We start from the raw sequence: 19507 nt of genomic DNA, 5'->3' as shown, positions 1-19507 counted from the left end.
GGGACAGAGTCATATTTGCTAAATGATAGGTCCGAATCTAGAGCGAATGTGACTTCAAATCATACATCATCAGATAGATGGAGATTGTTGAAAATTTCAGAATAAGTAGAAATACATAAGACATACTCCCTTGCTTAATAGTTAAGATCTATATTCATAAAACTGTCTCTTGGGTTGTTATCTAAGCAGCTTGTATAGTATAATGGACTGTTGATGTTAGTCAACGATGAGATAGGTGAACAAATCTGGAATAGGACTTGGTACATACTCCATATCAACATTGAGTAGTTATCAGAGAATCAAGTCATATTAACAATTAATATAGCATCAGGAAAAGGTGGATAGTCAACATCATAGTTTTAATTTCATGACACGAGATTGCTTTTGCTTAGGCTACAACGTTTACTACTATACCTTATAATAGTAGCTACAGGTCGAATATGCTTCATGCTATATAAGTTAATACGGTATTATATATGCTGTCTTTCTCACGTCTTCATCTTGATTTAAGTATATTATATCTTATAGTATAAAACAGGCACCTAAATGCAACAGATTAGATCAGATGGTTTCAATGCTTGGAATTGGTTTTCCAATTGCATGCATCTATACAATTGTGCAGGCATTATATCCTCGGTAGGTAATGTATTGCATAAAACCTTCACATGGCGCCATAGAGTAACTATAATACTACTTGATTGATCTGAGAGTCAGTATAATCTGATTAGTTATATTAATTAAGAGGAGCAGAGATACGTATATATTTATACAAAATATAGCTATCCTTGATCAGAGTTATTCTTCAATCTTCATTTAATATTTTTATGGAAGATTTGATGAAAGAAGGAAGAGTAGCAGCGCATGCATGTTTCATTTTCCACAATGGAAAAAACCTGTGAAAAAACGGTTTTTGACTTGATCAGTTGATCGGTGCATGGGCCATGCTATTGAAAGTCCCCACACCTCACCAACACTTGAAATTAGCTTCATCATATCATATCATATCATATCATATCATATGTCTCAACATTCCCCTCCATCTTTTAACTCTAGTACAAACAAACAAACAAACTGTATTAACAGAATACCCCCTCATCCAATTCCATACCTCCACACAAACTACTCTTTCCCATCTCACTTCACTTCTACCTTCCTCTGATCCTCCTGCATTTATTCTCACAACCGCAACTCGATTTTTACAAAACAGCGCAACCCATCCAATTAATTGTTAGTTACATACAATTATATATATAAAAATATCATATCATCAAACATATTAAAAAAGGAACTGATCGATATGATTGAGTTTTAGAATAATAATCATATTATGCTACAAATCGAATGAGTTTGTCATATGTGGAAACCACCTGTCTGACTATCACAGATGAGCTGAAAACAATTTTTTTCTGTAACAAAAAATATAATGAAGCACTAAAAATTAAGAGTTCATGTAGTATCAGAAATCAAAAGAGCATCCCAGATGGAATCCATATCCAAGGACGGCATTTTACTTAACTGGACACCGTGTGTATCAACACTATGGTCACATGAAGCTTCATGGCTTCTCATCATTTTGTTACTATCAATCATCTCAGATGTTCCTAATACTCTACCATCCAACTCGAATTGCCACTCTTTCCTCACTGAAAGTTGGCCAGCTGTTCTGCTGCTACTTATTGAATTTGGATCAGCCAAGTTATTCATTAGCAAGGATGACGCTGGAAGAAGATCAACAGATTTCTTTAGTCCACCTTGCTGGGATATTGCTTGTATCTTTGCTTCAAGAAGTGCAGCAGTTTCTCCATTTAAGGAGTTCGCCTTAAGCAGATGCTTCTGATCCGGAAAATTCAGATGTGCATATTCTCCCCTCAGCATATAAGCTGCAGTATCATAAGCAAAAGCAGCCTCCTCGGCTGTGTCAAAAGTCCCCAGCCACACCCTTGCCCTGTTTCTAGGTAATCTGATCTCTGCCACCCACTTTCCCCAGTGCCTCTGCCTTACTCCTCTATACAACTTCCCTGATGTTGTTGATGATGATGATGAGCTCTTGTGAGGGTGGAGCAAGGCCTGCAGCCTTCTCCCGGTGGACTTCTTCATTGCCTGTGTCTTGGTAGGACTGAGCCTAAACTCAGTACTGACTACATTTGATGAGAAATCCTCGCTCATTCTCAGCCATCGATTATGTCCAGCAGGTAGGTATTGACTTTGGCCACACTGTAGCAAGGGATCAGACAATAAAGCATCTTGGGAGCTACTTCCAACTGTTTCCACCCTGCTGAGTGAGGGGTCCATAATCTTAGCTTCCTTTGAAAACAAGGTTAAATCAGAAAGGTTAATATGGGCTGCAGAAACAGAATGAGATGGTTCAGATGATGTTTGAGGAAGTCTGGACTGAGTCAGCTTATCTGCAGATGCAGAAGACTTGAAGAAATTGACAAAAGTAGAAGCTCTCGGAAATGTAAAATCAAGGGCAGAGCCTTGTTGGGTGAAAGTAGTAGTAGTTTTATTGTTATGTTCAGGGATCATATATTGTCTTGACAAATCAGAAGTTGATGAAGAAGGCTCAAGAAGACGGGTAGAAGTTAGTCTATCAAAAAAGGGTAACGATCTGAATTCAATTCTACCATCATCGGATCCATTATTATGATCATGAAAACTATCATCCCACAGATGAGTATTACTAAAAGACTTTGATACATCTTCAACAGGAAAGTGAGGTGGCATCTTTCGCTGCTGCATGAAGGTTTCCAACTCGGAACAATGATCCTCCATACAGCAAGAAGTATTTGTTGTTTTGTTGTTGAAGGAGGAGAAGAGGAGGAGTGAAATTGTTCTCTAAGAAAAAATTGAAAGACAGACAAAGAAAAAGAGAGAATAAAGGGAAGGGAGGCAAGTATGCTATATATTACTAAAAAAGAAAATGCAATCAGCCTAAAAAGCACTTCTCATAAGACAAGAATCAGTTGAGAATAATTATAAAAATTCAGAGAACCTACTTTTTTGTATACACGTAGAAAAGAGCCCGGTTTATATATGAGCCAGATCTATGAATTGAAAAAGCTTCATCATCATCAACCTTGCAAACGTAGTGTTGGACGAAGTCGTACGTGCCAGCCATATTCAATGTCCCTATCTACAACCAATAAGGAGGTGACAACTCATTTCTTAATAGCTTACTTGTCCTAGCATGTTAAGCTGATGGCTGCATATTCTTTCTTGAAAGCGACTGAAACAACCTCAAACCCATTTATATTACATTATACATAAATATTTATATAAATTTACAATATCAATTCCATGGCTAAATATACAAGTATATATTAATTTCCCTTTTTGCTCCAAAGTTTATACTCCATTCATCAAGCATTAGCTACCATGTGAGTTATTCCAAACATCCACATGTGATCTCACTACATACATACACTTTTTAATTTTTGCTTTTCATCAATTATGTTGCTGTTTTGCTCTTTTATTATCAATAAGCGAAAGAGCTTTTTTACATCTTAATCAATAATAATTATAGTACAACATTAAGCATCCAAAAAGCTCATTAATTTACTTGTCCAAAGTTTCCAGGGCACTTTTAGTTAGCTGATTAGTTTTTTGATGTCTTCGTTCCCCCACCAAATTCGCGGGTCTTAAAAATGACACCCTGCCAATAATAGCTCGCTCCTGCATAACAGCTAAAAGTATCATATAAATATAGCAAGTCATACAATTGTAAAGAGCAGACATAATTTTATAAGTAATCAGTTATCAAAAAAAAAAATGAATTAGACCTTATGAGGATGCAAAACAAAGAGGATTTGTTAATATTATCACTCAAAACCATCATTAGCTTTGGACTCATTATATAATATATAGGAAACTAAGGAATTTTGCTCTACAAGCATGACCAAATCATTGCAGATGCCAATACTTAATTATTTGCTTACCCTTAATAGCCTCAATTAAGACATTATGTTATTCCTTAATTAGCCTGTCCTTCTGGCACTCTGCCTCTTGAGATGGGTGGTGAGACAATCTGGACCTCTCTAACTAAGATAATCTAGAATAACAAAGGTGGAAAGTTAGGTTAAAAACCCACAGCACGACGTTTCCTAATTTGGTCCCAATCCCATAATCATCCTAATAATCATTGGAATTTGCATACACGACGACACATCCATCTCGAGTTTGCAGTAAATAGTAATTAAGCCACCTCTTTCCTTCCGCCACAAACTTATTTCTTAAGTCTAATCCCCTGATCTGCCTTGGTGCTTATACTATATATCGGAATTGGTAGTCAGGTTGATATAATAGTACGTGTTATATATATTTGACAGATATACAAGTGATTCATCAACCAACAACAGTATAATTTAATTAATCTGCTCTATTTCACATGCATCAAAGCAAGCTATCTATAATGCTCATGACTGTCTAGATCGGGATCGAATGAATGAACTAGATTACAGGGGCAAAACACTAAATTAATGACTCCAACTCTAACCTCCACACATCTAGAAGAGTGAAGCATATAGTGCTCAAGAGAATCTGGTAAAAACAAGAAAGTTCAAGTCTGATATTGGTTACGTGCGTGAATATGCAATGCATGCATTATGTAACAGTCTTGTAAATGAGGACAGTACATACTACACAATATAACAATACATTTTGAGGTTAGAAATTTAACCATTTTTTTTTCAATACTGTAGTTGGTTGCTGACTTACTGTGTTATTGTATTATATTACGCTGCACATGGACATGATTAATTAATAATAAGCCGGGGATTTAATTTGTATTATTTAAATTTCCCCTTAATTAGTTTGTTTTGCATTTTTCTTGAATCTTGATTAAGACTTCAGAAACGTATGGACAAATTAATTATTCCTCTGTATTGCTTTGAATTGCCTTCGTATCTCCTTTCCTTAAACATATAACTAAACTGCTAAATTTTACATTTTTTTTAAGGTGAAGACTTAACTGCTAACATTAATTAAAATGCATGGTTCTTCACCAATCAATGTATTGTACGTGTGTAACAAGCGTGTTTAATTATATATGCATACTCCCTTTGTTTTCGCACGTCTTTATAGCCCGTTTGTTAGATACTATGTATTTTATATTGTGGAAATTAATTTTAAAGTTGTGTGTAGCTTTGTTAAGGTTATGTTTCTTTAATTAATACAAGTATAATACTAACATTACTTTCTTTTAGACCTGGCAATCTTGACCCAGACCCGACCCGAATGATCCGACCCATAACCCGAAAACAGTGACCCGAAATTGACCTGAAACCCGAAATCAACCCGACCCGACCCATACCTGACCCGAAGTGGAATTGAAACGACCTTGACCCGAAACCCGAAATGACTCGACCTGAAACGACCCGACCCGAAATGACCCGACCCGAAGTTGACCCGAGAACCGAAGTGACCCGAGACCGAAGTTTTCCTGACCCGAAGTTGACCCGATACTCAAAGTGACCCGACCTTTAACTTGAATTAATTGACCCAAATAGACTCGAAACCCAAAGTGACCCGAACTAAAATTACTTTATACCTGAAATGACCAGAATCTATTTAAGCTAACGATTTGACCTGAGCAAACTAAAATAGAAAATAACCGCAATCAAACTAACTTAATTTTTTTTTATTTAATTTGTAATGTGTAACGGTGTAAGTATTTTACATATTTTGAGATTCTTGGAATACAAAATCTTCTAGGCCACTTGAGTAAAAAACGATTCCCGACCCGAAATTGATCCGACCCGAATTGACCCGACCCGAACTCGATCCGAAGTGTTGACCCGATACCCGACCCGACCCGACCCGATTATCAATTGACCCGAACTCAACCCGAAACCCGAAATGACCCGACCCGATAACTTTTTGGCCCGAACTTGACCCGACCCGAAATGACCCGACCCATACCCTACCCGAATGACCCATTTTCCAGGTCTACTTTCTTTACAGGTAAGTAGTTTATTGCTCTCTCTTCATTGGATAAATTTCTTTAATAAGGATGACATTTCTCCATCTAACAATAGTACTAATTAGCAGATAAAGGAGCATTAACATAATGTTTGATCGTGTCATTTAGTGGAGATGAAGGGATTTTTTTTTTTTTTTTTTTTTTGTGTGTGTTTTGTGGAGGGGTTGCTAGGTTGGCTACCACACGCATCAAGTCGTATTTTAAGTTGTGTAGGTTTTGCCGGAAAAGCTGGCTTATTATAATGGCCATCCTCTACGGAATAGTTGTTAAATATTGTACTGTATTCAATATGACAATTACCATTCATTTTAAGCGGAATTGTTACTTTCAATTCAAAATTTCCCATCTATCAAGTGTTTCCTTATTATTAAAACAAAAGCTTACTTGATGTAGTATAGCTAAATACACCTCTCAATGCTAGGGTGCAATTAGAGTATTAGATCATACTTGTATTCTACTATTAGACTTGGTACAAATCTTATACGAAGTATAACTTATTAAATCAGAATACCTTATTATTAGTAAAGAAAGCATAAGTTAAAACATCTTGCCAATGCTGTCACTTATATACAGTGTACGGAAACAATTTTCAACTTTGCCCAAAAATAAAATAACATAAAACAACGCAATGCATAGTCCTTTGGCAAGTTCATACTTAATGCACCCTAATTATGAGGATTGCATCAATCTTTCCTATCTACATTCTACCGCTTCTTCCAACCTTCTTAACCCTCCCATTCTTACAAGTGCTATGCCCAATGCTCATACTATACATGAGGAAGCACATAGAATGGTACTGCCAGCATGTGAAATAAAACACGACTTCCTTGTGCATGCACAAGTTGTCTACAAACCAAATGGAGCACCGAGACAGTCTATCTAATAATAAGCCTGTTATTATGCCAAAACCTGAAAGAATAATGCTAGCTAGAGGCTATGATTCATTCCCTCTACACTCATAAAAGCAGAGTATGGAGTTGCAAGTTAGAGATTATTTCCAACACACGCCTCCAACAACTAGTATGTGCTCATATAAATAAGGAATGGCATGACATTGCTCCAGCACCAGCACCATAACAGAATAACAGCCACACAAATGTATCACATCAACTCTTGTCTTTAAAGCTCAAGTGTATTCCCTCAAGTAGAAAGGGGGGATATAGCAACTTCAGACGATAATTCATAAGGAAGAAAAACTAACACTCTTTGATATTTTCTTGTAAAAAATTATCCTATAGGCATCAGCTTATTAACTATGGATCAGAGTGTATTCTGAGAAATTATAATTCGGGAACCTTTTAAGTAATTCCCGAAAGATCTCGAACAGTTTGGCCAAAATACGGCCATGATCAGAACAAATAGCAGCTCTGAATTTGCCAAATACACTGAACAGGAATATCCCGTTGGCCTTTTATTAACCTCTGCGCAGGCAAGAAATATAAACTAATGAAACATAACAGAATGAGCTACAAAATTACAAAAACAGAAAAAGGCATCAAAACTAATACGCGCACATAACTTACAGCTTCATGAATTTTTATAATACAATGTCTCCATACTACCCATTGATCACTAACTTGATCTTAAGACATTCTTTATTCCTCAACAAAATTTCCCAAATTATAAAGTTTTCAATCCTAACAGTAAATTCCAACAAGTTTATTATCCCCAACATCAGAACATCACAAATTCCAATAGTTTCTACGGAGTATTAGCACATCAAAACCCCCAGTTTTGAACAATTTCATCACCCTTAATCATGCCAAACCAATTTGTATTACCTACATCCACTAGTCCTCTACTATGAAACTCAATTTTAACTGACATCACCTTATATCGGTATATCCTTCATAATGTCCACCAAATCTAAGCAACTTGCTGTTACTATAACCAAGTATTAACTGCAATTATCGATCCAAATTTGTTATCTCCGAACTCCAAAAGACAAGAATTACAAGATACTGACCATCATCACAAATCTTACCCTCACATTAATTATTTATGCCTTACCAATCTGACTATATCATGCTAATAACTAAGATTTAATAACAATTCTGCCCCCAAGGTAAAAACACACACACACCAACTACTTGTATATATGTTTGACTTCAACTTGCCAAAAAGACCCACAATAGTCATTACAGATAACTCTCCTGAAATTCACAGAAAAAGGAATACAGAAATATTTACTAGAATGGAAATAGAGATTAGCAGAGATAATTCAGGAACTTGAAACTCGAAATTAGATGTTATGGAAAAGAACAGCCTAAGCAGCTCCAGACATATAGCAAAATTCCTTATGTCAAACAGATCATAACTGTCCCTTAACAACGTGACAGTGGACATGAACAAGGACAAATATATGCAGCAACCTTAAAGCATAGGCATAAGTATTGGTATAAATATAAATTCCTTTCCCTTTCGTCAAGCTGCTCCTGAACTTTACAACAACAGCTAACTAAGTAGTTTATGTTTAGTGGCCATATTTATTTTCCCAAACCATGTGCTTTAACAGGATAACATTGTTTACACACATCACGCCTCCAAAGTGACAAACAAGTCCTTCCTACCTACAATATATTAAGCAGCAAAAACACCAAACTCCACTAGTCCTGACTAGTAACCAATTATTAGACAGTTGCTTAATTAATTTCATTGACTTATTGCAGATAAAATGAATTAACAACTAATATATTCGAGTGAAACTAACAGTATAAGCTAAATCCATTCACCTATTAAGTTTTCAAGGCTACAGTTTGCTAAGAAATATGAAATCTAAAGAGGTGCATCTTTCTAAAATACTTGCAGAGGTGATGAATATAAGCTAATGTCAGGGAATAAATGAAAGATGATACATATGAACTGGAACCTGAAGGGGAGAGAAATAGAGGGATTAAATTGTAAGAAATTGATCATAATTGAAAAGAAAACTCATCAATCTTCCCTTCCCTCCCCTCCCCTTCCCCTCCCTCCCCTTCTTTTCCTTCCTTTCTCTATACCCAAATACAATACTAATGAAAGTCTACAGTCTCCAATGCACAGTTTTCACCTTCTAAAATATTGCCATGTAATAGAAAATGTAATGAAAAGTTGATATTGATACACACTACTACATATAAAAAAAATCTCATTTCACATGACTTCTTTCATATTTATTATCTAAATTTGGTCAAAGTTTTCTAAATTACTAAGGTGGCTAAAGCGCGCGATGCACGCGTCATAGCTAGCCATTTTGGGAAGTTTTTTAGGTTAGGCGTTAAGGTATAACTTTAGTTGTTAGTAGAGTTCAATAAGCAAAATATGTAAGCAAATATTTTTAGGGATATAAATGTTAAGAGTTAAAAAATAAAAAAATAAAAACAGTTAACATTAATGAGGGAAAATATGTGAATAAACATTTTAGGGACATAATCGTCTCAACACTATTCATAAAAGTGTGGTCATACTTTTAAAAGAGGTAAATAGGTAAACAAACATTTTTAAGGGCATAATCGTCACAACACTATTCATAAAAGTTTACTCATACTTTTAAAAAGGTAGGGAAGTGCGTAGAACTAAAATATCGAGGGAGTAATTAATTCTATGCGTTCCACACGTTATATGATGTTTCAAGTTATTTTTCTTTATATAAAATGTCATTATGCAAACCAATTAATTGTTTAATAGATTACATTTCTCCCTTTGGATTCTCAGTTGACTTCAATCATAACATTAGACACAAACAAAATAGTCCCATGATTGCTAAATACAAACAAAGTGTGAGGTGAAGAAAAGGGGGACAAGTATACAAAAAGGTTTTTATTGTAGAAGAACTAGTATTGGTATCAAATGAATAGAAGCAACTTTGGCAAGAATTCTTCACAATTCTCTAAATTCTTCTCAAAGCTCAGAATAGTAAGTGGTTTATCCTTGAACTTCGCTACCTCTTTGATGAAGCACCGGGAAAAAGGCATAAAAAAAATTCAAGAGAAATTCTCTACAGAATTTTCTATCTTATCTCAAGCTTCTGCACCATGATGCTATAAAGTATAAACTCCTTGCGGATTAAGCATACCTAGACTTTTCAGGCAGAGTGACTGAGTGAGAAACATTCTTCCCTAGAGTTTCACTTCATTACATACCTAGAATTTCTCATGATCAACTTCTTTAATACAACACCAAATCTGACAATCTCTAAGACTCTAACCATCCACCTTTACTAACCACACGATCGCACACACACACACAAAGAAAAAAAAACCTTGTACACTACTGTACATATTTTAAGGGCAAATTTATACCCTATCAGCACTCCTTTGTACTTGAAGAAATATATGACCAACTCCACAGGGCTCATGACATCCCACTCCTTCATTTTTGTTACTTCTGCATATCCAGATTCTATCACTGGCCCCTTCAAAGGGTTCAACTGATACCGATGACCCAGAATTAAGGACTCACTGAATTTTAGGGCATAAAATTTCACTCAACCTAAAATCTTATCCATTGGAACTGCAAGGCAACACGCCATCAGATAGGTCCAACTTTCAGAATCACAAGAGCCAGCAGCTTTTTTTGTCCAGATAAAGGTTTACATCCCATTTACATACCCAGCAGTACTATCTGGTTGCTTGGCTACAGTTCAGCTTTTGCAGAGCACGATATTTAGTGATCATGAACCTTTGCTGCTTCTCTTGGGTATGCATCAGTTGATAGCTAAATTGAGTCTGCTTATGTGGGTCCCCCATTCCTTCTGTACCACAGTTTAAGCAAGCAATCCAATAGCTCCACCACAAGTGGTAAAATATTTAAAAACACTTGACTCCCCCTTCTCCACCAAGGAAAGGCAGCAAGAGTAAGTGCAAGGAGCTAAGACCATATGGCTCTGCATTACAGCCTAGTTTTGCAATTCCCTAGCAAAGTTAATTAGCAAGATGCAACTATTTGGTGCATCAATAGGGATTTTTACAAGAGAAACTATACGCTAAGATTGCTAACTAATAATGCTATTGAAATATATTTTAAATAGTTAGATAAGATTGCTGTGGAAGAAATGGAGCCAAACCTATCCCAACAAACCACTACTCATCTTCCCATGCAATAGTACCTCTCAGTTTCTCAAAACGGTTTCAAATTGAAATATCAAAATCAAAGAAAAGAAAAAGAAAAGGTATACATACATGCCCCTTCTCTACTACAGAATTGGAACTTTGTGAGAAGAAAGCAAAGCAAAGAAAACAATTTTGCTCCTTTGCTCCAAACCTTACAACCAAGTCTCATAGTTTCTATGGCGTCCACCTAAAATAATAGTAGTCAACAAAAAAGAGAATACCTAACAGCTTCATGCAACAGCACTATCACACAAATCAGCAGCCAAAAGCCCCACTGTAGATTGAAAGCACTTTTAAACTCAGCAGTAGCCAGGCACGATAAAGGCTGCTAAAGAGAAGCACGACAGTCACAGATATACATCAATAAAGTAAGCCTCACTTTGAATGCCTTTGAAATGAAGTCCATGAGTAATGAAAACAATAATAATCTGGCGGGAAAACTTTTGGAAAAAAAAATTACAATGGGGGTTGAGGTTACATCAGCAATAGGAGGTGGATGGGACAAAAGGATGGGAGAGAAGAAAGTAAGGAAATGAAGAAAAGAAACACGGAATACTCAAACTCACATAACCAAACAGGTGTCTTTCAGAATTTCAGGAAAAGACTCCTCACATAAATGATTGAAAATTCATTTATTTTTTAAAGCTGTTTGGTTCGCTCAAGAAAGATGGAGTTCGATACTATTAATGAAAGAGGGAAGTATGGAATCTCAATCTTTAGGGGGGGGGGTGATGGGTATAAGAATGAAGCTAGGGGATTAGAGGGGGATGACAAACCCTTGGGTATGACATTCCATATCTAAATGTGTCCCACCAAACAAATTTTTCATCATTAATATTATCACATCCATGATCCATTCCATTCCTATATAAAAGCTTGAACCAAATACCCCATTAGTAACATTGTACCCACATAAAAATCTCCCAAGGGAGATGATGATTTCTGATAAGCTAAAACATGCCGAATAAGATTCCCCTGATGTAAAAGCAAATAGCTTGGTGTGAAGTGTAAACCACACCACGAATTTCTTATCATGAGATGACTATGAGCTCTCATCCTAGTCTACTGCATCATATTAGACAAGCTAGAAAGTCAGCGTCTTTATGGACAAACATCACCTCTTTAAGGACCGAGAGGAATGAAAAAGCCAAGCTCATACATATAAATGTCACCTCCACCTTTCCTATAATACAAATACACAATATAATCTCTTTAATATCAACACCACTGCTGTACCTATCTACTTGAATAAACATGGCCTTAAAATACTTAAAATTTGGAATGCACCAAGAAATCTATCATGAACATTACAAATTGGAGGTGAAACGTTAAATTGTGAGAAAGAAACAGATTGGCAGACATAGAATTGTTCAGAGCCTCAGACATAAAAGCTATTCCCTTTCCGATAAAATTTTGAAAGAGCCCAAAACTTATCTGTAATATGAAGTTTATTGATGACACTTACACCCATAGTTGCCGTAAATATAATTCATCTGCTTCACTCAAGAATTATTGCATCGAAAAAATAATAGAATTTCTCTAGAAGGGAAAACTAAAAAATCATTGGAGAACCTAATAAAGAGTCAAAAAAGGAAGTTGATGAGAGGTTTCCTACAATTGAAGAAATGAAAGTAAACAGTAATATATGTGGTTATTATGATGTTAACAAGAGGATTCAGTAATTGAAAACCATTCTTCAAACCCCTTTTGTAATGGTAAAAGCAATTCAACCATTCATCCAGTCCCCCTTTTGTATTGAAAATTAAACCATCGTTCAAATCACCCAACTGTAATGGAAATAGCAATTAAACCATTCTTCAAAACCCCACTTTTATAATAGAGTGTGAATACAGTAGAAGTAGCAATTAAAAGATAACAGTACACACGAGGAATCGTTATTCGAAATGCACGGACACGAGAGAACAAACTTAACTGAGAATCCTTGATTCAAAAAACAGCATGACATATAGAGTATGAATTTATTGTTATAATAAAGAGTAGTAATAAGGGATTATAAGAGGGCGTTATTTGTTGGTGGTGGTACCTCCACCACTAGTTTGGCCGGCACCGGAGGCCTTCTTGGCCGTCTTCTCTTGTAGCGCCTTTGCATCCCTAAATGAACACCCTAAATTAAAATATGAATTTAAAAATAAATATATAAATAAATAAAAAAGAAGAAACCTTTCGCGGCGTTGCTCGGGGGTGAGGCCATCATTCTTGCCACCCTTCTTGGCGCCGCCGCGAGACTGAGCTCTTTCACGATCTTTTTCTCGCTGGTTACCTCGTTCAATCTAATTTATTAAGGAAACACAGAAATACAAATCCCATTCATACAATTATTAATTTAATACGTAGTAAAACAGAACTAAATCAATAAAACAAGGATATGAGTCATTGTATCAGCAGCAACGAAGGCGATTAGGAGGAAAGTCAGAGAACCTGCAACAATTTAACCCAATTACAGACACTAAACAAAAAGAAAAGAGAGAAATTCAGGAATTTTACCCCTTACAATTCCTCTGCTCTGCTTAGGAGATCCAATCCTCCTCCTCCTCTGCTTTTTAGACTTGATGCCGCTGATTTATTCCCGGATTTCCCAGCCGTCTTTGCTTTTTATGTCCTCCTTATTCTTCTTCTTTTTTTTTTTTTTTTTTTTTTTTTTGGGAGTTGTTTCCATTTAGTCCCTCAACTTTTTTAAGTGTTGCATTTTAGTCCCTCTAACTTAGAGGTGATCAAAAATCGGGTCGGGCCGGGCCTTACCATTATTCCTCTTGCCCAAACCCGTAAAAAGTAGTGGGCATGCCGGGCCAAAACGGGCTTTCGGGCTTTTCCGGATCGGATTGGGTTTTAAACTAAAATGTGTTTTTATGCTTGCACAAACCCGTCTTATTTTCGGGCCAGACCAATGTTAATCACCTCCACTCTACCTACCTACTAGGCTACCACTAATGAGTCAATGTCTAAGCAATCCCGGCAACATTTACTTTTTATCAAGAGTGAATCACACAGGCTGCTTAATATTGAATTTCGTATCTCAAATGGTAATGTTATGATTCTGAGCAACGTTTTTTGTTTTAATGTTTTAACACGCACTAATCATCAACCTCCATTTCCTTCAACCTCTCTTCTTCCATTCTCATTATCAATGGCAGACGAACTCAAACAACCACAACGAACACTATGCCCAACACCACAACAATCTCCAACACTACCATTTCCAAATTTAATGAAAAACCCTAAGAAAAATATTTTAAATTAAGGGCATGATTGACCCCAAATAGTGGGTGTTTCTCAAGTTGAGAAACTTGAAATTTCTTTAGTCAACAAAGTTTATGGACTTCTTTGTTGAATAGGCAAAGTTTAGTGTCTTCCTTTTTCCCTTGCTCACTAGGCTATAGTTTAGGGACTTTCTTGCTTACATGGACAAATATGTATGCCAAGAAAAATTTTGGTTAAAAGTTTAGGGGTTTTGCATTTTTGAATTGTAGATTTGTAATTAATAGTAAAGCAATTACTGTTTTAAAATAAACAAAAAATCCAATTACAGTCAAATAGATTTGCAATTAACAGTAAAGTATAAATTATTCGAAAATTATACAAACTCAATATCAAACACAAAAAATTATAGATTTAACACAAAATTTTTGCTACAATAATTAATTCAAATCTCATACTGTCCTACAAATATGATACAATTACCAATATAACTTATGGAAATGTTTATGGTTCTATTGATTATAAGATATATTATTTAATATGGATATTTATAATGTCTTGCTAGAGATGGATTGTTTGTGACTTTAGATTAATTTAAGCTAACATATTATTGTCATTTGACTATCTATTACGAGTAAATCATTAAAAATAAAAAAAAATAAAAAAAAGTTCAATTTATAGATCACTTCAAAAAGATTTGATGTATAATTATTTCAAAGCACATTCCTTGTTTAACAATATTAGCTAGGGAGAGTGAGTTCCAACTTCTTCATGGTAGTTTATTATCGATGTGTACACTTGTATGTCATGATGTGGTGCTAAACCTCTCGTTCAAATTCGATGTTATATAAATCAAAACAGAGAGTTTTCATGAACACTCAGTGGTATGGTATACATATTGTTATAAACCGAACTGCTGTAAACAATAAAAACAGAACAAAGTTACCGGGAAATAGACTGAGTCGCGGACTATGTCGCTCTCTTTAGAACATTCACGGTACTGCCCTTTAATTTGTGCAAGCAGCTCGTACAACAACCGGATGTTCCCCAGGATAAAACAGCCTTCCTCTATTGTAATTATACCGGTGGAACTGCACAAAACCACCGGGCAACTAAACACCAAAAAAGAAAAGAAACTGCTCGAGGGTTTTTGTTTTTGTGAGGAAAAATAGAGAGGAGAAGAAGATTGCTTTCTGTATATTGTTGTGTCTCAAAAACAGGAAATCAACACGCCTTTTATAGGAAAAATTGCAACGTAACTGCTGCCGTTTAATTAGGCACTAATCACGCAATTAAAACGGTCATAAGTTGAACGTTCAAAACGGTTACATAAGATTAATGCGTGGCAAAACGTTTAGCAAAAAATCAGTGAAAACGTTTGCATGATTAACGCTCCATTAATCAGTTTTGAAAAAACGGTCAAATGTAATCAGTCAAAAAACGTTTAGCAAAAATCAAGGAACTAATCACGCAATTAGCCTTGTCCAAAAAATAAGTTTATTTAATAAACCCGACCCGACCCAACCCAACCCAACCCGGCCCGGCCCGGCCCGGCTCGGCTCGGTTCGGTTCGGCGCGCGTGTGTGTGATAGATGGTTTACCATATAGGTCCTCCCTCTCCACAAAATGTGGGTAGCCCAAGGGCCACACCCCTTTAGCCCACTCTCTATATTATAAAGAGAGTAAAACTCTCATTTCCCACCAATGTGGGACTTTGAGTTTTTTCACAAAATTCACACACTACACACTTGTTGTTCCAACAATCCCCCACTTGAATTTTTTGAAAACATTTTTGAGCAGAATCCATACATATATAGGTTGCGCATAAACAGAAGTGTTTTTCAACTTGAACTTTGACGTAGTGAGTACGATTCAGATTCAACAAGGGTGACTCGAAGTTTTGAACCCTATCTCTGACAACGTACCACACACAACCTACTCTTGGTGTTGTTCTAGACCCGTGCTATTTCGGCCATGCACGTCTATCCCAGTGTAGTGAATGCTCTAGAAATGCTGCCACACATTTCATAGGAAGCGGCCTAACTTCCACATTCACATAGGTGAATCTATCAAGAGTACTCCTGTAGCTTGGTACTCCACTCCAAATTGGAGTATAGATTTCATTAAGAGTTCCTATTAACTCATCCTTGATCGCTTCAGGAAATTATGTCTTTTGAACATATTCAACTCATAACACACCATAACTTGTTATTACCCTTTGAACCTATTTCTTGGGATCTCCAGTTCATAGGTTGGGTTACCATTATGTGTGGTTCATTTCAATGGCAATAGTCCCATTTTCTTAGAGGAAAAATGGACTTTCTCCCTAGCTAATCCTTTCGTCAAAGGATCAGCCAAGTTATTCTCAGTGCGTACGTGATCCACTCTAACAGCTCCGATAGAGAGATATTCTCTCACAGTGCTGTGCTTACGACGTATTTGTCGTCTCTTACCGTTGTAATAACGGTTCTGAACTTTTGCAATAGCCGCGGTACTATCGCAATGGATCAAGACAGCCGGTAATGGCTTTTCCCATAGGGGAATTTCACCTAGCAGGCCTCTTAACCAACCTGCTTCTTCACTAGCCGTAGCTAGTGCTATCATTTCTGACTCCATGGTGGACTGAGCCAAAATAGTCTGTTTCTTAGACTTCCAAGATACAGCTCCACCGGCTATAGAAAAAATATATCCACTAGTAGCCTTAGAGTCATCTGATAAAGTGTTCCAGTCAGCATCACTATAGCCTTCTAGTACAGCTGGAAACCTTTCATAATGCAACCCTAGGTTCATGGTCCTCTTAAGGTATCTCATGACCCTTTCAATAGCATGCCAATGCTCATTACCAGGACAACTAGTAAACCTGCCTAACAATCCCACGACATAGGCAATGTCGGGTCTAGTACAATCAGTGGCATACCGAAGGCTGCCAATGATGCTCGCATAATCAGATTGCCTTGCGGCATCACCAGTGTTCTTAAATAATTTAACACTGGGATCATAAGGTGTACTAGCAGGTTTACAGTCAAAGTAACTATATTTCTTTAGGATCTTCTCAATGTAATGAGATTGATCCAAAGAAACTCCATTTTCTGTCCTAGTAATCTTAATTCCAAGGATTACATTAGCCTCTCCTAGGTCTTTCATATCAAACTCAGCATTCAACAATAGCTTTACATCATTCACAGCATGAATGTTCGAGCCAAAAATTAACAAGTCATCCACATATAGACAAATTATAGTGCATATGTCCTTCTCAAATTTTACATATATGCATTTGTCACTACCATTTATCTTAAAACCATGTGAGATGACTAAGTTATCAAATTTTTCATGCCATTGTTTAGGTGCTTGTTTGAGACCATAAAGAGATTTATCTAGCTTACATACCAGATGCTCTTTTCCTTGAACAATGAATCCTTCCGGTTGATCCATGTAGATTTCTTCTTCCAATTCACCGTTCAAGAATGCAGTCTTCACATCCATTTGATGTACTACAAGATTAAAAACAGAAGCAAGAGATATTAATACTCTAATAGATGTTACTCTAGTTACAGGTGAATAGGTATCAAAGAAATCAACATTCTCCCTTTGTCTGTAGCCTTTAGCTACCAAACGGGCTTTGAACTTATCAATGGTCCCATCAACTTTCAGCTTTCTTTTTAGGACCCATTTGCAACCAATTGACTTGCAGCCTGGTGGCAACTCAGTTAGATGCCAAGTTCGGTTAGACTCAAGTGAGTCCATTTCGTCGTTCACGGCTTCTTGCCATAAATCTGCATCCACTGAGGTTAGAGCTTCTTGGAGGGTAGAAGGATCCTCCTCTACATTCAGAACTACAAAGTCTGGGCCGAAGTCTTTAGCTACTCTAGCCCGCTTGCTCTTTCTTAGTTCGGGTTCAGCATCCAAGTCTTGTGAGTTAGACCTGTCTTTAGGAATAATAGAGGAGGACGAGCCCCCACTATTTCTAGATTTAAAAGGAAACCTGTCCTCATAAAAATCAACATCATTAGATTCAATAATTACTCGTGCACTTAAATCAAAGAATCTATATGCTTTACTATTAACAGCATAGCCAATGAATACACATTCATAAGCTCTACTAGCTAACTTAACTCTTTTAGGATCAGGAATCCTAACATATGCCAGACAACCCCAAGTTCTGAAATAAGAAATGTTAGGTTGTTTGTTACGAAGTAATTCATAAGGAGAAATCTTACTCTTAGTCTTTGGAATACGGTTCAAGACATAACAAACAGTGAGAAGAATTTCTCCCCACCAATGATCAGCAGCACCAGAATTTAAGGAAATAGCAACTACTAACTCAGTAAAGGTTCTATTTTTCCTTTCAGCCTTACCATTCATTTCTGGAGAATAAGGAGCTGATCTTTCATGTATGATACCATGTGAGTTATAAAACTCTACAAAAGCATCAGTATCATACTCAGTTCCACGATCACTACGCAACCTTTTTATTTGCTTGTTGAACTGATTCTCAAACTCTGTCACAAACAACTTAAACATATCAAAAGCATCACTCTTATTTTTCATCAAATAAACACGAGTATAATCAGAACAATCATCAATAAAGGTGATGAAATATCGTTGTCCATTTCTGGTCAGCGTTCCATTATATTCACAAATATCAGAATGAATTAAATCTAACGGTTCTGAGTTTCTAACAACAGACTTATGAGGTGTTTTTGTAATCTTAGCCTGACTACAAAAATCACATTTATCAAAGTCATTGAGGGAAACATTAGGGATAAGGCCTAAATTGCTCATATTTTTTATGAGTCTTTTGTTCACATGACAGAGTCTAGCATGCCAAATATTAACAGAAGAAGACAACATATAAGCAGAATCAGAAATTTTATTAATCTCAACATTCAGTTTAAACATGCCATCAGTAGCATAACCTTTCCCTATAAACATTCCATTCTTAGTTAAAGTAAATAAATCGGAACCTATGGTTTGTGTAAAACCAGCCTTATTAAGAAGAAAACCAGAAACTAAGTTTCTTTCTCATTTCCGGAGTGTGCAGTACATCCTTCAGAATGAGAGTCCTGCCAGAAGTAAACTTCAACTCAACATTACCAATACCAGCAACATTAGTGGAATGGGAATCACCCAACAGCACTTTCTTATCATCGGTGTTTTCAGAATAAGTTTTAAACATCCGACGATCATAGCAGACATGGCGTGTAGCGCCAGTGTCTACCCACCA

At 36.4% G+C, this 19507-nt stretch overlaps 1 protein-coding gene and 1 long non-coding RNA gene across 2 annotated transcripts; both read right to left on the bottom strand.

Moving 5' to 3' along the window:
- Positions 1-1446: 1446 nt before the first annotated feature.
- On the bottom strand, positions 1447-2772 carry LOC110711601 (ethylene-responsive transcription factor ERF062-like). The gene has a single exon (XM_021890006.1). The coding sequence runs from the start codon at positions 2770-2772 to the stop codon at positions 1447-1449; it is 1326 nt and encodes a 441-aa protein (XP_021745698.1).
- A 10085-nt stretch (positions 2773-12857) lies between these two features.
- On the bottom strand, positions 12858-13680 carry LOC110711682. The gene is made up of 3 exons (XR_002509397.1): positions 13573-13680; positions 13249-13358; positions 12858-13179 (listed from the first exon to the last, which is right to left on the bottom strand). It is a non-coding gene; the product is annotated as an uncharacterized LOC110711682 (long non-coding RNA).
- Between the last annotated feature and the right edge of the window lie 5827 nt (positions 13681-19507).

The sequence above is a fragment of the Chenopodium quinoa genome, unplaced genomic scaffold, assembly GCF_001683475.1.
Source record: "Chenopodium quinoa cultivar QQ74 unplaced genomic scaffold, ASM168347v1, whole genome shotgun sequence".
NCBI classification, from domain to species: Eukaryota; Viridiplantae; Streptophyta; class Magnoliopsida; order Caryophyllales; family Amaranthaceae; genus Chenopodium; species Chenopodium quinoa.
The sequence above is the reverse complement of the archived record's forward strand: the minus strand, read 5'-3'. Positions and strand labels throughout refer to the sequence as shown.

Bases quoted from the DNA above. Each gene is read 5' to 3' on its own strand.
- LOC110711601 (XM_021890006.1), bottom strand. From the start codon at position 2,772: ATGGAGGATCATTGTTCCGAGTTGGAAACCTTCATGCAGCAGCGAAAG.